Source organism: Camelus ferus, chromosome X (genome assembly GCF_009834535.1).
Source record: "Camelus ferus isolate YT-003-E chromosome X, BCGSAC_Cfer_1.0, whole genome shotgun sequence".
In the NCBI taxonomy this organism is placed as follows: domain Eukaryota; kingdom Metazoa; phylum Chordata; class Mammalia; order Artiodactyla; family Camelidae; genus Camelus; species Camelus ferus.
Window position 1 is genome coordinate 3374128 of NC_045732.1, and position 19636 is coordinate 3393763.

General features: G+C 34.7%; 1 protein-coding gene across 1 annotated transcript in view; it reads right to left on the reverse strand.

Moving 5' to 3' along the window:
* Positions 1-3848: 3848 nt before the first annotated feature.
* The window catches only part of FAAH2 (fatty acid amide hydrolase 2), a 113621-nt gene continuing 97833 nt past the window's right edge, over positions 3849-19636 (reverse strand). Inside the window, exons 9-11 of the mRNA XM_032475622.1 lie at positions 9030-9149; positions 6948-7059; positions 3849-4673 (exon numbers count right to left, since the gene is read on the reverse strand). Of these exons, the coding sequence (XP_032331513.1) occupies positions 4471-4673; positions 6948-7059; positions 9030-9149 (435 nt within the window). The 3' untranslated portion in view covers positions 3849-4470. The remainder of the gene's footprint in view (positions 4674-6947; positions 7060-9029; positions 9150-19636) is intronic.

The following is a 19636-nucleotide window of genomic DNA, read 5'->3' on the forward strand; positions in this document are numbered from 1 at the left end:
GAAACAAACTGGAAAACTTAGAGGAGATGGACAAGTTTCTGAAAACATACTGTCCACCAAAACTGAATCAAGAAGAATCTGAACACTTGAACAATCTGATCACTAGAAAGGAAATAGAAATAGCAATTAAAAACCTCCCTACAAATAAAAGTCCAGGACCGGATGGCTTCACCAGGGAATTCTATCAAACATACAAAGAAGAACTCATACCAGTCCTACTCAAACTATTCCAGACGATTAAAAAGGAGGGAATACTCCCATACTCATTCTATGAAGCCACCATCACCCTGATACCAAAACTAGGCAAAGACACTTCAAAAAAAGAGAATTATAGGCCAATATCACTGATGAACATAGACGCCAAAATCCTCACCAAAATTTTAGCAAATAGAATCCAACAACACATAAAAAAGATTATATATCATGACCAAGTGGGGTTCATCCAGGGACACAAGGGTGGTTCAACATACGCAAATCAATCAGTGTAATACATCACATCAACAAGAGAAAGGACAAAAACCACATGATCATCTCAATCGATGTAGAAAAAGCATTTGATAAAATTCAACACCCATTTATGATAAAACTTCTCACCAAAGTGGATATAGAGGGAACATATCTCAACATCATAAAAGCTATATAAGACAAACCTACAGCCAGCATAGTACTCAATGGTGAAAAACTCAAAAGCTTCCCACTAAAATCTGGGACAAGACAAGGATGCCCACTATCACCACTCCTACTCAACATAGTCCTGGAAGTTCTAGCCACAGCAGTCAGGCAAGGGAAAGAAATGAAAGGGATCCAAATTGGAAAAGAAGAGGTAAAAGTGTCACTATATGCTGATGACATGTTATTATATATAGAAAACCCTAAAAGGTCCACACAAAAGCCACTAGAGCTGATTGAAGAATACAGCAAGGTAGCAGGTTACAAAATTAACGTTCAAAAATCAGTTGCATTTCTTTACACTAACGATAAATCAACAGAAGAAGAAAGTAAAGAAACAATCCCCTTTAAAATAGCACCCAAAGTAATAAAATATCTGGGAATAAATCTAACCAAGGAGGTGAAAGAATTATACACAGAAAACTATAAACCATTCATGAAGGAAATTAAAGAAGACTTTAAAAAATGGAAAGATATTCCATGCTCTTGGATTGGAAGAATCAATATTGTTACAATGGTCACACTGCCCAAGGCAATCTACAGATTTAATGCAATCCCTATCCAATTACCCAGGACATATTTCACAGAACTAGAACAAATCATAATAAAATTCATCTGGAACCATCAAAGACCTAGAATTGCCAAAGCATTACTGAAGAGAAAGAAAGAGGCTGGAGGAATAACTCTCCCAGATTTCAGACAATACTATAGAGCTACAGTCATCAAGACAGCATAGTATTGGTACCAAAACAGACATATAGACCAATGGAACAGAATAGAGAGCCCAGAAATGAACCCACAAACTTTTGGTCAACTCATTTTTGACAAAGGAGGCAAGAATATACATTGGAATAAAGACAGTCTCTTCAGCAAATGGTGTTGGGAAAACTGGACAGCAACATGTAAAACAATGAAGCTAGAACACTCCCTTACACCATATACAAAAATCAACTCAAAATGGATTAAAGACTTAAACATAAGACAAGATACAATAAACCTCCTAGAGGAAAACATAGGCAAAACATTATCTGACATACATCTCAAAAATTTTCTCCTAGAAGAAATTAAAGCAAGAATAAACAAATGGGAGCTAATGAAACTTACAAGCTTCTGCACATCAAAGGAAACCAGAAATAAAACAAGAAACCTATGGAATTGGAGGAAATTTTTGCAAGTGAACCCGACAAAGGCTTGATCTCCAGAATGTATAAGCAGCTCATACGACTCAATAAGAAAAAAATAAACAACCCAATCCAAAAATGGGCAGAAGACCTAAACAAGCAATTCTCCAAGGAAGACATACAAATGAGCAAAAAGCACATGAAAAAATGCTCAATATCACTAATTATCAGAGAAATGCAAATCAAAACTACAATGAGGTATCACCTCACACCAGTCAGAATGGCCGTCATTCAAAAATCCACAAATGACAAATGCTGAAGAGGCTGTGTAGAAAGGGGAACCCTCCTACACTTCTGGTGGGAATGCAGTTTGGTGCAGCCACTATGGAAAACAGTGTGGAGATTCCTCAAAAGACTAGGAATAGACTTACCTTATGACCCAGGAATCCCAGTGCTGGGCTTGTATCCAGAAGGAAATCTACTTCAGAATGACACCTGCACCCCAGTGTTCATAGCAGCACTATTTACAATAGCCAAAACATGGAAACAGCCTAAATGTCCATCAACAGGTGACTGGATAAAGAAGAAGTGTTATATTTATACAATGGAATACTATTCAGCCATAAAAACCGACAACATAACGCCATTTGCAGCAACATGGATGCTCCTGGAGAATGTCATTCTAAGTGAAGTAAGCCAGAAAGAGAAAGGAAAATACCATATGAGATCGCTCATATGTGGAATCTAAAAAACAAAAACAAAAACCTACCAACAAAAACAAAGCATAAATAAAGGACAGATATTGACTCACAGACAGAGAATACAGACTTATGGTTACCAGCGGGGTGGAGTGTGGGAAGGGATAGAGTGGGATTTCAAAATTGTAGAATAGACTACACTGTATAGCACAGGGAAATATACACAAAATATTATGATAACTCACAGAGAAAAAAATGTGACTATGAGTGTGTATATGTCCATGAATAACTGAAAAATTGTGCTGAACACTGGAATTTGACACAAATTTGTAAAATGATTATAAATCAATAAAAAATGTTAAAAAAATCATTTCAGAAACAGCTTGAGAGAGTGGGCTTGGATAAAGTATTTTATGCAAATAAAATTGAAAAAAAGTTGAGCTAGCTATACATAAGACAAAGTATACTTTAAAATCTTATCACAAATACAGAGAAGGGCATTATATGATAATAAAGAGATCAATAGAAGGAAAGAATAGAACATCTGTAACATTTATGCACCCAGTACAGGAGCACCTAAAGATATATAGCAAATATTAACATTCATAAGGGGAGAAATTGACAATAGTACCATAATGGTAGAGATTTTATTACCCCACTCACATAAAAGGACAGGTCATCCACAGAAACAATAAGGTAACAGTGAACTTAAATGACAGAAAACAAGTTTGATTAACATCTGTAGTACATTACATTTTAAAACAGCAGAATATACATTCTTTACAAGTGCACATGGAACAATTTCCAGGATCAATCTCATGCTAGGCCACAAAACATGTGTCAACTTACTTAGGAATATAGAAATTATATCAAGCATTTTTCCAACCACAGCAATATGAAACTAGAAGTGAATTACAAAAAGGAAAATGGGAAAAGCACAAACACATGCAGCCTAAATCATATGCTACTTGAAAACCAATGAGTCAATAAAGAAATCAAAGAGGAAATCAGATAATATCTCAAGACATGAACGTGGAAACACAAATTTCCAACATTATGGGATTCATCAAAAGCTGTTCTAAGTTTATGTCGATACAAGCCTTCCTAAACAAATTTTTAAAATCTCAAATAAAAAAGTAACCTATCATCTAAAGAAAATAGAAAAAAAAACTAATAAAGCACAAAATCAGCACATGAAAGGAAATAGTAAGATCAGAGAAGAAATAAATAAAACAGAGACCAAAATACAATAGAAAAATATTTAAAAAAACACAATACCTCATTTTTCGAAAAGGCAAAAAAAATGGTAAGCTTTTAACCAGACTCATCAAAAAAAAAAAATTAGAACCCAAGTAAAATAAGAAATGAAGGAAGATAAATTACATCCAATAAAAAAGAGATAAACAAAAATCATAAAAGAATACTATGAGGAGTTATATGCCAATAAATTGCACAATCTAGAAGAAATGGATAAATTTCTAGAACCATAAAATCTTCCAAGTCTCAATCAGGAAGAAACAGACTATCTACCAGACCAATAATTAGTAGTGAAATTCAATCAGTTAAAAAAAAAAAAAAAACTCCAAGGAAACAAAAGTCCTGAATCGGAAAATTTCACAAGGGATTATTGCCAAACATAAAGAAGAGCTAATACCTATCCTTCTCATAATGCTCCCAAAAACTGAAGAAGATAGATCACTACCAAATTCATTGTATAAGGCCATCAGTAACTTGATATCAAAACCAGACACTACAAAGAAGAAATTTTCAGGCCAATATTCCTGATGAATATAGATGCAAACTTCTCAAAATATTAGCAAATCCAATCCAGCAATGTATTAAAATGATCACACACCATGATCAAGTGGGATTTGCTGCACAGAAGCAAAAATGTTTTAATATCTGCAAGTCTAACAATGTGACACACTACATAAAAACAAAAGACAAAAAACAAAAAACACATGATAAAAATCATAGTAACTTTAGGTACCTGTGTAAGCAAAGTTGAAAGGCCTTGTCAGAGGAACATGGTGCTTGGGAGCCACTGTGGGATGGGAGGGATATAAGAAGATGCCATCATCACCTAGCATCTCGGTCAGTTCTTTATGCAGGCTTTCTTCTACTGTCTTAAATTTTCTGCATTTCTCATTGTTATATTTGAGCTTTTCTTCCAACAAGGCCAGTCCTATAGATTGATGACATACAGACTTTAAGGTATGAAATTTAATTTTTAAATATTAATATTTCTTATCTTTTCTTATTCAAGTAATAGATACTCATTCTAGAACACTGAGAAAGTAAAAGCATGATGAAAAAGAAACATTATAACCTTGCTGCCAGTACATGAGCATTGCTGATCATTTAATGTGAACTCACTCTTTTTTTGATAATGTTATAAATAGAGTTCCTAGCCTCTCCCAAAGAATATTACACTGTAAAAATTTGTCATAATCCTGAAAACCATCATAGACATGTTTATATTCTGACTGCATAATATTTTAATTGTAAAAATGTACCATTTTTTCTTTAACTATACCATGATTGTTCAGTATATAGACTATTTCTATAATTTAAATGCTGCAATAAACATCTTCATGTACATAATTCTTAGCAAAACCTTATAATACAATTATATTTTAGAGGATTCTAATTTATCTTCAATTTTTAATTATTTTATAATAAAGAATATAAATGCATACATATGTACACATCCTAAATACTTTGTATGCAATATTTATTTATTTAAAAATAAAATTTACCTACTTAAAAATATCCATGTCTTCAACAATTTCATAAACTTGATCTTAAATAACTGCATAAAATTTTATCCTATATATGAAGCATAATTTACTACCTATTCCTATTTTGTTAAACATTTATGGTGGTTCCAATTTTGGGTTATTTTAAAACATACTGCATTGTACATCCATATGAATAAAATGTTTACTATAGCTTGAAACTTTTTAATCTTAAGTGTCTGACTCCTGGCCACAATCCCCATGAGTGATTTTCTGGGAGTGGCAAAGGGCAATTATAAAGATTTTTCCTTGTGAAGACTCAAGGAGGAAAGCTGCCCTCTCCAAACCAGACATTGTGCATTGAAACTACACTATAATCTCCATAGGGTATTGCAGTCAAGGACTCAGGCCTCTCTGGCCTATTATGCTCTTGTGTATATTTGCATTTCTAGCCAAAGCACCTTCACTCCTATATCTCTTTATCTGAGGCCCATGGCAGAGTTCTTCTGATGTCTCTGCTGAGGCCTCTTTATGGGCAAACAGGAGCTAATCTTAAAAACACTTTTCCCCACTCTGATTTTACACTCAGAACTTGCCCACTCCATTTACACTATAGTCACTGAAAGCACCATGATCATTGAAAGCACAGTGTCTTTCTTCAACAATAGAGTAATTTCTGATAGAGACCTCCTTCATAGAGCCATGTGATAAAATAACAATAATGAAAAGAGCTTCTACTTATTGAAACTTTATGATGTTCCAAGGTCTCCATTTCCATCTTCAAAAATAAATTAGAAATTCCCAGTACATGCATGGTTAGGTTTTATCTTACATGTTTTAGATGCATAACCTCATTTAACTGGCAAACAATGCAAGAAAATATATACTATTTAATACATTCAATCACATAAGTAGTACATACTTTTACTAGTTCTATTTCATAGATGAAAAAAATGAATCACTTACAATATAACCATTTGAATGGAGGTTAAGCAAGCTAGGATCCAGAAAATTTAGAATTAGACTCCAGTCTAGAATAAGTTAACTAATCTCTTTTAGCTTCAGTTTCTCACTAAGAAAAGTTAACAATATTCATACTATCAGGCTCTCCTGAGTGTATAAGGGGATAACACATACCAAAAATCTAACATTTGGCATCCAGGTACTCAATGAGCATTTAGTTAAAATAACACTAATTACCAACTCTGCAACAAGTGTCCATAGCCACACTAATTTTCTGCTTAGATGCTTCAACTTAACTAACTCTCATAAACAATATTTAACATTTTGATAGGCTAACTTACCAAATTTTTCTGAATGGGCCTATCCATAAAGTCAAATATATTTTCCAAAATTTATGTTTAGCTATTGAAATACAATACATGACACAGAGAAAGCATCATAAGTATTTCAGTTTATAAGAAGCATTTGAAGTGCATTCCTTAAGTTGGTAACCATCTAACATTTCTGAACTAATGTTTGTAAATCTATAAAATGGTCATCATAATAGACACATTGCAAATTGGTATGATAAAGTGCACAGGAGAGTGCTTGATGAATAGTGAGAGATCAGTATATACTTGGTACTGATTCATTTATTTACATATGTCAGCTTTCTTCAAAACTCCACAAGTGGTTCTTATTAGTATACTTTTGGCAGGATGCTCTTCCCTACCCCAAAGTCATTAAACTGGTCTCCAAATAAAAAATTATTTATATACCAATGGAAGGGATGGTGTGTACTGACAGGCCCAGACACCATTTGATCAGTTCCCACAGAGGCTTGATAGGCTTCCCATGGTCACCAAGCAGGTCCACAAATTTCACAGGTTCCTGAGATGAATAAAATAAAGAAAATATACGTATTCTCTCAGAAAACTCTGGTTAAGACAAAAATGTATACAGGAATTTTCATAGCATCACTATTAATAGTAGCCATATAGCAATCAAATGATGAATGGATAAATAAAATGTATCAATATGATAGAATATTTTCAGCTGTAAGAAGGAATAAAATACTGATACATTGCTACAACATGGATAAAACTTGAAAATGGTATGTTAAGTGAAAGAAGCCAGTAACAAAGCATCATACAATGTATTATTCCATTTACTTGAAATGCCCAGAATAAACAATTTCAAAGGGACAGGAGGTAGATTAGTTATTACTTAATCCTGGGACGTTGGTAAGGAGATTGGAGACAGTGACAACTAATGGGTATGGCCTGTTTTTGTGGTGATGAAAATGTTCAAAATTGAATATGGTGACGGTTGCACTATTCTGATAATATATTAAAATCATTGAATTGTATATTTTAAATGGACAGTTTACATGGTATGTAAATTATAACTCAATAAACCTCTTACAATAAAGCAGCTACATTGCCATTAAAAATATGGTTGAGAAAATGACCACATCTCTTTCTAAACGTTTCAAATACTAACCACATAATCTGCCTGCTCTTCAAATATGAACTATTAGTGAGAAATCTGGTAAAGTTCTTATGACTACCAGTTTTGAGTCAGATATCATAATTCAAGGTGAGAGGAGAGCAACTTTGTTCTCCCCTTTGTCTTATTTCAGGTTCTTTATTTCAAGAAAAGTTTTAACAATCATTACCTATGTTAAAAATTTCTCCAAGTTACAAGAGAGCATCTTCTCCAAGTGAACTCAGAATGAACATATTTGTTACTAATCTTGCTTCAGTTTTGGTGTAATACTCTGATTATAAACCTACATTTCAGAGCCAAACATCCTTAGCTTGCAGCTTTACATAAACTATTCTGAGAGATTTCCAAGGATCTTATATAAAGAAACAGGCTATGCATTTTCTTAAACATAAGCATAGTGACTGAGATTTTATTTTTCTTAAAGTAGAAAGGGATCATGAGAGTTCTTCCTTATTGAAGGGCTACTATATGTCAGGCATTTTACAAGAAATATTCTTCATCCACAAAATAATTCTGTAATAGCATATTAATAGCTTAATTTCACAGAATAGTAAAGTGAAGAATAGATAAGAAAAAAAAACCACTTAGGAAGTGGCTCTTGATTTTAATTTGTGTCTGTCACACTCTAAAACACATTGCTGTCTGCAATTGTATGTACAAAAATTTAAATACTTGAAAATAAATGTTCTATCTCTTCATAATGTCAAAGACAATTTATTTTATTTAAAGAGTTCATATTTAAAATCTCAACAAGCTTGAATAAAACATAAATAAAGTGTCTTTCACATGTATCCATATCAACTTCCACTCAGCAGATATTAACAGGAGGGGAAAATAGATAAAAGAAAAGCAGATAACTGCATGTGTGTGTGTCTAAAATACCTCTGAGAGGGGAGGAAAACTGGGGTATTGACAGTTGGGGTTACCGAATCACTTTATGCTTTATTAAAACCTAAATTCTCTGATCCCTAGCACATGCCATACTCAGATAAACCTCACAACCCTGTACCCTTGTCAATCATGATATCTTCTCTGCCTGGAATACACTTTAATCCCTTTTATAACTGGTTAAGTCTTCCAAATAATTAAAGTATTGTGGGATAGCAACTTCTCTACCAGGAATATTTCACTAACTACCATATATATATAAGCCCATCCTCTGTGATTCTACAACATATGTTTGTACAGTATGGCACTCACTAAATCACGTAGCTTTTAATTATTTAACTCTATCATTTGTTTTTCTTAAGAATTTTATTTCTCAATATTTATAATGTATGACTCACAATAGAAGACCAATAAATACTTACAAGAGGAGAGAAGGGAGGAAGATATAAAAGAAGTAAACATACCTTCCCATCATGTCCCTTCGCTGACATCATTGTGACCCATAACTGAAAAGAATATTTCATTTGCTTCAGTTTAACATGTTGGACTGAAACTCCTAATATGGTTTCCAGGTGAGCTACAACCTTAAAAAATGAAGATATAAAAATATACAAACATGATTAGAAAAAGAAATATGACTGGAGAGTGATGTCACAAAGATGGCAAACAAAGAAGCTCTACACCCTCATTCCTTCATGGAAACAACAGAACAAAGTATTTGTGTGACTCATGAAAATCAATTAAGAATCTACAGTAACAAAGTAAATGCCTAAAAATGAAAATTCACATTAAAAATTCTAGGAAATTCCATTGTACCTTTGCTTACCCTTGTCCCACCCCCTTCATGGTATAGTGCAGAAAGATCAGGAGGAGGCCATCTAACTACCAAATCCTCCCTTGGTATGGAAAGGAAAAGAGTGGAATTTGCTTGTAGAGTTCTAACTAGTAGAGAGGAAGCCTGAAGGACTGGTTTTTCTCTTGCCTGATGGGGAGAACTGATGGAAATAGAGGCAAAGTTTGGATATCAGTTTGGAAGCTTCCAAAAAGCCATGGTCAGAGCTGCACATGAGAGAGTTTCAGGGTTACTGAAAACCTGTGTGTTCCTTAATACAAGATATTTCAGGCAGAAAAAATAAAATAAAACAACTAAGGGCTTGAGAAAAACAAAGATGAGACATTTGGGGAAATTAAGACATTAAAAAGTACTCATACAGAGGAGCTGAATTTTTTTAAAATGTGCAGGCCACAAAAGACCCATCCACAGAAAAGTTTTGAGAGGTGATTCTGTTTAGGCCAGTCCTATTAATAAAGGACTTCTTCTACACAAAGCCAGGCTAAGAAGTCTAGGAGAGATGGCTGTTAGTTCAAATACCTAATTTAAAAAGAAAGATCACAATGCATGCCAAAGTAACTGAGCAATGTAGACAACTTAAAGGAACACAATAAATCTTCAGATACCCAAAAGAATCCTAAAGGACACTAAAGAAATACAGACCTGTGTTACTTAAAGACTTTAAAACAACTGTGCAATGAGTTAAAGGAGAACATGGAGAAATAAAACTTAGGGAAAATGTGAACAAAATTAAAATATAAAAGCACAGATACAAATTATAATAAAGAGATAACCAGAAGGGGAAGGGCCAAGCTAGCAGAGTAGAAGGAAGCTCTTAGCTCACCCTCTCCCATGAATACAGCAAGACTAATATACACAGATCCACCCATCCACTCAGAACACCTGCTGAAGTTTGACAGAATACTGCTTTGTTCAAAATACAAAATACATGACCAATCTGGTAGGAGAAAAGGAAAAAAAAGAAGGAGGTAAAAAGAAAAGAGTGTGACACCAGTCCTGTGGGGAGGAAACAGCAAAGGAGAAATAGCACTCATTTGCTGGATCTCCCACTCTCCAACTGAGAGGTCAGTGGGACGGATGAGAAAACTATGAGGCTCAGATCTGTAAAGAATAGCCCTTGACTGACAGAACTAAGACAAATGGCACAAAGGGTCCCCATGACCCTGATCCCCAGATGTGAACCAGCAGGGGTGGGACAGGACAAGCTGCCCAAGCCAGGCAGAAGACACAGGCCAACTGAACAGAGGCAACCTCAAGGGGCTGCAGTGTGCTGTGTGCTGTTGCTGTGAGGGTATATAGATAAGAACAGCCTGGGTCCCCCATGAAATATGAAAAAAAATAACACTACTCATGTGCCCTTAGGGGAGGGGGCCATAGCCTTTGTCTCCACAGACCCATTGCACTATTACTGGCATGTTCTCAGGAGAAGAAAGGCGGGGCTCAGCCACAGCCTCCATATTTTCAGGTGCACAGCTTCCAGGTGGAGGCAGGATTGAAACCTGAATCCATACCTAGTGGCTCCACAACCTCATAGGCATGACCTAGATTTGTTTACAGCCCCAGGCAGATAGGAGTGCTCTGTCCAAGTGCCTCTGTGAATTCATGCCTCTAAACCAAATGAACAAGGAGCAGACATCTGGCATAGAGCAAGGGCAAGGGCTGGAGCAGCCATTATTTCCAAGGCCACCAATGCAGCACAGACTTGATGCAGTGTGGGGAGGGACACTGAATTGGAGAGCAACCTGCCCAAGTACCTAGCAGGAGCAGGGCTATGGACTCTGGAATTGGGATATGTGACCCGCCCACCTGACTGACACTAGGAGCAGCAGAGATCAGGGGCATGACCTAAGGGTCTCTGGAACCAGCAAGTGGAATTCACCCAGCAGGGCAAGGGCAGAGTAGGGATAACCACAGAACAAAAAGGAGGCAAAATTCAATAGGCAGGGCAGACTCTGGATATCAGAACACTGGCCACAACACCAACAAAAGGTAAAACAGGCAAAGGCATGGAAGGAAGACTTGGCAATCACTCATACTTAAGAAGGATATCTAGACAAAATCATTAAGAGCACACAGTCTCCAAGGGAAGACATCCACTTTTTCTTTTCTTTTTCCTTTTTCCCTTTTATTTATAATTTGTTTTAAACAATTTTGTGTTTCTATTTTTTAATACCTTTAAATTTTTCTTTTAAAATATTTTTATTATTTTTTAAATTTGCCTCAATTTCATTTTTATTTATCTTTGTTTTGTTCTGTTATTGATAATACTGTTTTCAAATATTTTTACTTATATTCAATTCTTTTAAATATTTCACTAAATTTGATTTTTATTTCCCTTTGCTTAGTTCCTCTGTTATTGATTATACAGTTTTCAAACCAATTTTTGTCTTTAAAGTTTTTAAAAATTTGTCTCAACTCGATTTTTATTTCTGTTTTGTTCTGTTGTTATTGATTACACTCTATTTTCAAATACTTTTCTTCTTTTAAATTTCTTTTTTTACTATTATTTCTACATCCACTTTATATAAACAAAAAAACAAACAAACCTATTCAGGACCACAGTAGATAATTGATACACCATTATACATGGTGCCAAAGAGATATAAATAAAATGAGGAAGCAGAGGAACCACTCCCAATTAAAGAAAAAGAGAAATCACCTGAAAGAATAATCAATGAAATAGACATTGATAGTCTACTAGATCATGATTTCAACATAGGAGTGATCAAAGTACTGAAGGAATTAAAAGAGATTGTGAATAGAGACAGATAATATATCAAAAAGAAAATTGAAACTATAAAGAGGAGCCACTTAAAATTGGAAAACATATTTACTGAGGTGAGAGCTGACTTATAAGCTATAAAAAGTAGGCTAGAAAACGCAGAGGAATAAATAAGTGACTTAGAAGACAGAAAAACAAAAATCACCCAATGAGAACAGCTGAGAGGAAAACAAAAACCCAGGAAAACAATATAAGGGACCTATGGGATAATATAAAGCTTTCCAGGCTGTGCATAATAGGCATACCAGAAAGAGAAGAAAGAGCAAACAGAATTGAAAAGATAATTGGAGAAATCATGGCTGAAAACACCTCAAACCTAAAGAAGGAATCAGATATCCAAGTACAGGAAGCACAGAGGGTACCAAACAAGAAGAAACAAAACAGATCCAAATCAAGACATATTATTTGGAGGGCCAGGATTAAGGATAAAGAAATGATTCTAAAAATAGCAAGACAAAAGCAAAGAGTTAGTTACAAAGGAACCCCAATAAAGCTTTCAGGTGATTTTTCTACACAAGCAATACAGACCAAATGATCATTTCAATATATGCAGAAAAAGCATTTGAAAAAATTCAATACCCATTAATGATAAAAAAAACCCTTACAAAATGAGTATAGAGGGAAGATATCTCAACATAATAAAATTTATGGCAACCCTATGGCCAGCATAGTACTCAGTGGTGAAAAAATGAAAACCTCCCCACTAAAATCTGGGACAAGAAAGGCTGTCCACTCTCACCATTTCTATTCAACATAGTCTTGGATGTACTAGCCACAGCAATCAGGCAAGAAAAAGAATAAAAGGGATCCAAATTGGAAAAGAAGAGGTAAAATTGTCACTGTATGCAGACCACATGATACTATATATAGAAAACCCTAAATGTGCCACACAAAAACTACTAGAACTAATCAACGAATTTGGAAAGGTAGCAGGATACAAGAATAATGTACGAAAATCACTTGCATTTCTTTTCACTAACGATAAATACACAGGAAAAGAAAATAAAGAAACAATCCCCTTTAAAATAGCACCCAAAGTAATAAAATACCTAAGAATAAATCTAACCAAAGAGGTGGAAGACTTATACATGTAGAACTACAAAACATTCATCAAGGAAATTGGAAAAGACATAAAAAGGGAAAGATTTCCCATGCTTCTAGATTGGAAGAAACAATATTGTTAAAATTGTCATACTACCCAAGGCAATCTGCAGCTTTAACACAATCCCTATCAAATTACCCAGGACATATTTCACAAAACAAGAATAAATCACAGTAAAATATATATAGAATCACAAAAGAGCCAAAATTGCCAAAGTATTACTGAAGAAAGAATGAACCTGGAGGACTAACCCTCCCAGACTTCAGACAATAATATAGAGCTACAGAAATCAAAACAGAATGGTATTGGTACAAAAACAGACATATGGATCAATGGAACAGAATAGAGAGCCCAGAAATGAACCAGCAAAATTTGATCAATTAAAATGTGACAAAGGAGTTAAGACCATACAGTGGAATAGAGACAGTCTCTTTGGCAACTGGTATTGGGAAAACTGCACAGCAGCATGCACAGCAGCATGGAAATCAATGAAGTTAGAATACTGCCTCACACCATACACAAAAATAAACTCAAAATGGATTAAACCCTTAAACATAAGGCAAGACACAATAAAATTCCTAGAAGAAAACATGGATAAAACATTATGTCGCATACATCTCAGCTATGTTTTCTTAGGGCAGTCTACTTAAGTTATAGAAATAAAAGCAAAAATCAATCTATGAGACCTAAATAAACTTACAAGCTTTTGCACAGCAAAAGAAACCATAAGCAAACCAAAAAAGTCAACAAACAGAATGGGAAAATTGTGCTGAACACTGGAATTTGACACAACATTGTAAAATGATTATAAATCAATAAAAAATGTTAAAAAAAATAAAAAATATTAAAAAAACAGAATGGGAAAAATACTTGCAAAAAATGAAACTGACAAGGGCTTGATTTCCAGAATATACAAACAGCTTATATGACTTAATAAGAAACAAACAAACAAACAAACAACCCAATCCAAAAATGGGCAGAAGACCTAAATAAGCAATTCTCCAATGAACACATATGAATGACCTTTAGGCATATGAAAAATGCTCAATATCAGCAATTATCCAAAAAATGCAAATCAAAATTACAATGAGGTATCACCTCACACCAGCCAGTATGGCCATCATTCAAAAGTCCACAAATGATAAATGCTGGAGAGGGTGTGGAGGAAATGGAACCCTCCTGCACTTTTGGTGGGAACACAGTTTGGTGAAGCCATTGTGGAAAACAGTCTAGAGGTTTCTCAAAAGATTTAAAATACTTAACATATGATCCAGCAATCCTACTCCTAGGCATATATCCAAAGGGAAACTTAATTCAAAAAGCCACCTGCACCCCAATGTTCATAGCAGCAATATTTACAATAGCCAAGACATGGAAACAACAGAAATGTCATCAGCTGATGACTGGACAAAGAAGTTGTGTTATATTTATACAATGGAATAATATTCATACATAAAAAATGACAACATAATGCCACTTGCAGCAACATGGATGTCCCTGGAGAATGTCATTCTAAGTGAAGTTAGTCAGAAAGAGAAAGAAAATTACCATATCATATCACTCATATGTGGAATCTAAATAAAAAAGAAGACAAATGAACTTAAATATAAAACAGAAACAGACTCACAGATATAGAATACAAACTTTGTCAGAGAGGAGTCGGGTGGGAAGGGACAGACTGGGAGTTAGAGATTTATAGATACTGACATGTATATATAGAATAGATAAACAAGTTCATACTGTATACCACAGGGAAATATATTCAAGATTTTGTAGTAGCTCATGGTGAAATGAAGATGAAAATAAATATATGTATACTCATGTATGACTGAAAAATTTTGCTGTATACCAGAAATTGACACAACATGGTAAACTAACTGTAATTCAATAAAAATTAACTAAAAATAGGGTTATCATATGATTCAGCAATCACACTCCTGAGCATATATCTGAGAAAATACAGAAGTCTTATTTAAAAAGTTACATGCACCCTAATGTTCATAGCAGCACTGTTTTCAATAGTCAAGACATGGAAGAAAACTAAATGTCCATTGACAGAAGACTGGATAAAAAAAGTTGTGGTCTATCTATCTATCTGTCTATCTCCTCCATTAAAAAATGAAATAATGTCATTTTCATGGATAAAGCTAGAGATTATCATACTAAGTGAAATAAATCAGACAGAGAAAGATAAGTAGCATATGATATCACTTGTATGTGAAATCTAATAAATGATATCAATGTACTTATTTACAAAACAAATAGACTCACAGACATAGAAAACAAACTTATGGTTACCGGGGGAAAGATGGGGGAGGGATCAATAGCACAGGGAACCATTTTCAATATCTTGTAATAACCTGTAACGAATAATTATCTTAAAAGTATATATATATATATATATATATATATATATATATATATATATATATATATATATATGCAGTACTATGTTGTACTAATAATATAGAACTTCAATCTTGATGTATTTGCCTTCAATGCACAAATTTATCTGCCAAAAACACTATCCATGGACTTACAATGTGCTTTATTTGATATCATGTTATCTGACATAGGATTGCTTCTGATGAAGAAACATTTTACAGCAAATAAAATGAAGCAATGGCCATGCTTTTTGAAATCACTGGCCTTACCATATTCTCAACTGTAATGGACTGAATTGTGTTCTTGTCAAAGTACCTGTGCTGAATCTGTCATGCCCAGTGTAGCTGTATCTGGAAATAGGATCTTTACGAGGGGATTAAGGTTAATGAGGCCATAAGTGTAGGGCAGTAATCCAATAGGAGTGTGGCCTTATAAGGAGTGTGGGGTGTGTGTGTGTGTGAGAGAGAGAGAGATCTGCCATGTGAGAAGTGCAGTGAAAAAGCAACTGTCTATAAGCCAGAAAGAGTCCTCAGCAGAACTTGACCATGCTGCCACCTTGATCTCAGATTTACAGCCTCCAGACTTAGAAAAAATAAATTTCTGTTGCTTAAGCCACCCAAGCTATGGAATTTTTTTATGGAACCTGAAACTGACTAGTACTCCCAATATCCTGAAACATTTGGCTTGATAAAATAGTGAAATTACCTTTTGGAGACTCAGTTACAGTGCAAGCCATGTGGCAAGACATTGTAAGGCTAGGACTCACATACATCTCAGCTATGTTTTCCTAGGGCAGTCTACTTAAGCTATAGAAATAAAAGCAAAAATCAACCTATGAGACCTAAATAAACTTACAAGCTTTTGCACAGCAAAAGAAACCATAAGCAAAACAAAAAATCAGGAAACAGAATGGGAAAAAAATACTTGCAAAAAATGAAACTGAAAGGGCTTGGTTTCCAGAATATATAAACAGCTTATATGACTTAATAAGAAAAAACAAACAAATAAACAACCCAAGGTTTCCAGGGGTCTGTATATGCTCTGTGTCAGTCTCCAGTATATGGTGCTATTCCTCCCATAGCCAGAATTAATGGGCCCAGTAATCAAAGAGTAGAAAGGAAGTGGCCAACACTTACTACTACCCATAGTAATCTACTAGCACAGTTTTTGTTTGCTGTTCTCCAACCTTGTACTCTGTTGGATTAAACGTCTTAACTTCAAAGGTCCCTTCACCAGGTTATGAACAAAATCAGCTGTGGTGCTTGCTGAAGGCAAAGGGAATGAAGAAGGTAGTTATAAACACCAACTACCATCATGTGACCTGTTACAGAAATGACAACCATAATTGCCATGAGGATTTTTCTTTTTTTAATAAACACGCTTTTGTGTAATTAAGCAAATATCTATTTTTCTTCCCTTTATCATCACTTTCCATGTATCATATAATTATTGACTTTACAAGATAGTATTTAAGTATTGTTAATTTTTCATCATACTATTCAAATTAAAAAAAAAATCCAGGGGTAAATATCTTCCATGGACTTTGCATTCTCTTCTAGGGAAATAGTACATTTTCAGTTCTATGCAGAATAGTTGTATCACGTTATGTCAAAACATGACCTTGTTAGTGTCTTTGGAGATTAAGTAGGGTTTAAGGAGATGTATATGACATGTAATTTTTAAGCTAGGTGAAATAAGTCAGATGCAGAAAGACAACTACTGCACGATCCATTTATAAGTGGAATCTAAAAGAGATCAACTCATAAAAGCAGAGAATAAAATGGTGGTTGTCAGAGGCTTGTGAAGTAAGGGAAATAGAGAGATGTAGCACAGAGGGTACAAGTATTCAGTTATAAAGGATGAATAAGTTCTGGAGATCTAATGTATAGCATGTTGACTATAGTATACTTGAAATTTACTGAAAGTTGACTTTAAGTGTTCTCACCACACACACAAAGAGGCAACTATGTGAGGAGATAGATATGTTACTTAAGTTGATTGTGGCAATCATTTCACAATCTATGCAAATACTAAAACATCATGTTGTGTGCTTTAAATATATACAATTTTCTTTGTCAATTTTACCTCAATAAAGCCAGGGGAAAAGTTAGGTAGATTTTATCATGGAAAAAATAATAAAGGCTAATTTTGTATGTCAGCTTGGCTAGGCCAAGGTACTCAGATATTTGGACAAGTACCAGTCTAAATGTCGCTGTGAAGATACATTTTAGACAGTACTTTTTAAATTAGTTGATCTTGAGTAAAGTTTGTTATCTTCCATCATGCGAGTGGGCTTCATCCAAATAGTTGAAGGCTCCAGACAAGGCTGAGAGACCTCAAAGAAGAGGGAATTCTACCTCCTGAATGCTTTCATCTCTAGCTGCAACGTCAACCCTTCCCTGGGTCTCCGGCCTGCTTGTGTGTTCTACAGTATTCAGATCTGCCATACCCCACAACTGCATGAGCCAGCCAATTACTTTAAATACAAAATATGTTCCTCTAGAGGACTCTAATGCAGCCACTTTGAAAACCAGTTTACAGTCAGCAGTCTCGCACAAAGTTAAGTATATTGAAGACAAAACTTATGTCCATACAAAAAGCTACACAAGAATTTTTATAGCAGCTTTGTTCACATATGCCAATACCTTAAAGTAACCAAGATGCCTTTCACTAGGTGAATGGATAAATAAATGCAGTACATCTTTACAATACAATATTATTTGGGAATTAAAAACAATGAGCTATCAAGCCATAAAAAGACACAAAGGAGCAATAAATGCATATTAACAAGTGAAAGAAGTCAGTTTGAAAAGGGTACATACTGCATGATTCCAAGTATATGACATTCTTAAAAAGGTAAAACTATAACGAAAGCAAAAACATCAATGGTTTCCATAGGGAGTGTACAGAGGAGAGGAAAAATAGGTGAAGGATAGAGGAGATTTAGAGTGGTGAAACTATTCTGTATGAAACTCTAATGCTGTATACAGGCCATTACGCATTTCTCAAAACCTAGAGAAACCTTGCAAAACAAACAGTGAACACTAATGCCAACTATGGACTTTAGCTAATAATAAATTATCAGGACATCAGCTGTGAAAATGTACCACTCTTATGCAAGATTATTTTTTTTAACATTTTTTATTGATTTATAATAACTTTACAATTTTACAATGTTGTGTCAAATTCACTGTAGAGCACAATTTTTCAGTTACACATGAACATATATATTCATTGTCACATTTTTTTCTCTGTGAGCTACCATGAGATCGTATATATATTTCCCTGTGCTATACAGTATAAGCTTGTTTATCTAATCTACATTTTGAAATCTCAGTCTGTCCCTTCCCACCCCCAAACTCCGTGGCAAATACAAGTTTGTATTCTATGTCTATGAGTCTGTTTTTGTTTGGTATTAATGCTTCGTTTGTTTGCTTGTTTACTTTTTAATTTAGATTCCACATATGAGCGATCTCATATGGTATTTTTCCTTCTATTTCTGGCTTACTTAGAATGACATTAACCAGTAACATCCATGTTGCTGCAAATGGCGTTATGTTGTCGGTTTTTATGGCTGAATAGTATTCCATTGTATAAATATACCACTTCTTCTTTATCCAGTCATCTGTTGATGGACATTTAGGCTGTTTCAATGTCTTGGCTATTGTAAATAGTGCTGCTATGAACATTGGGGTGCAGGTGTAATCCTGAAGTAGGGTTCCTTCTGGATATAAGCCCAGGAGATGGACTTCTGGATCATATGGTAAGTCTATTCCTAGTCTTTTGAGGAATTTCCATACTGTTTTCCATAGTGGCTGCCCCAAACTGCATTCCCACCAGCAGTGTAGGAGGGTTTGCCTTTCTCCACAGCCTTTCCACCATTTGTCATTTATAGATTTTTGAATGATGGCCATTCTGACCGGTGGGAGGTGTTACCTCATTGTAGTTT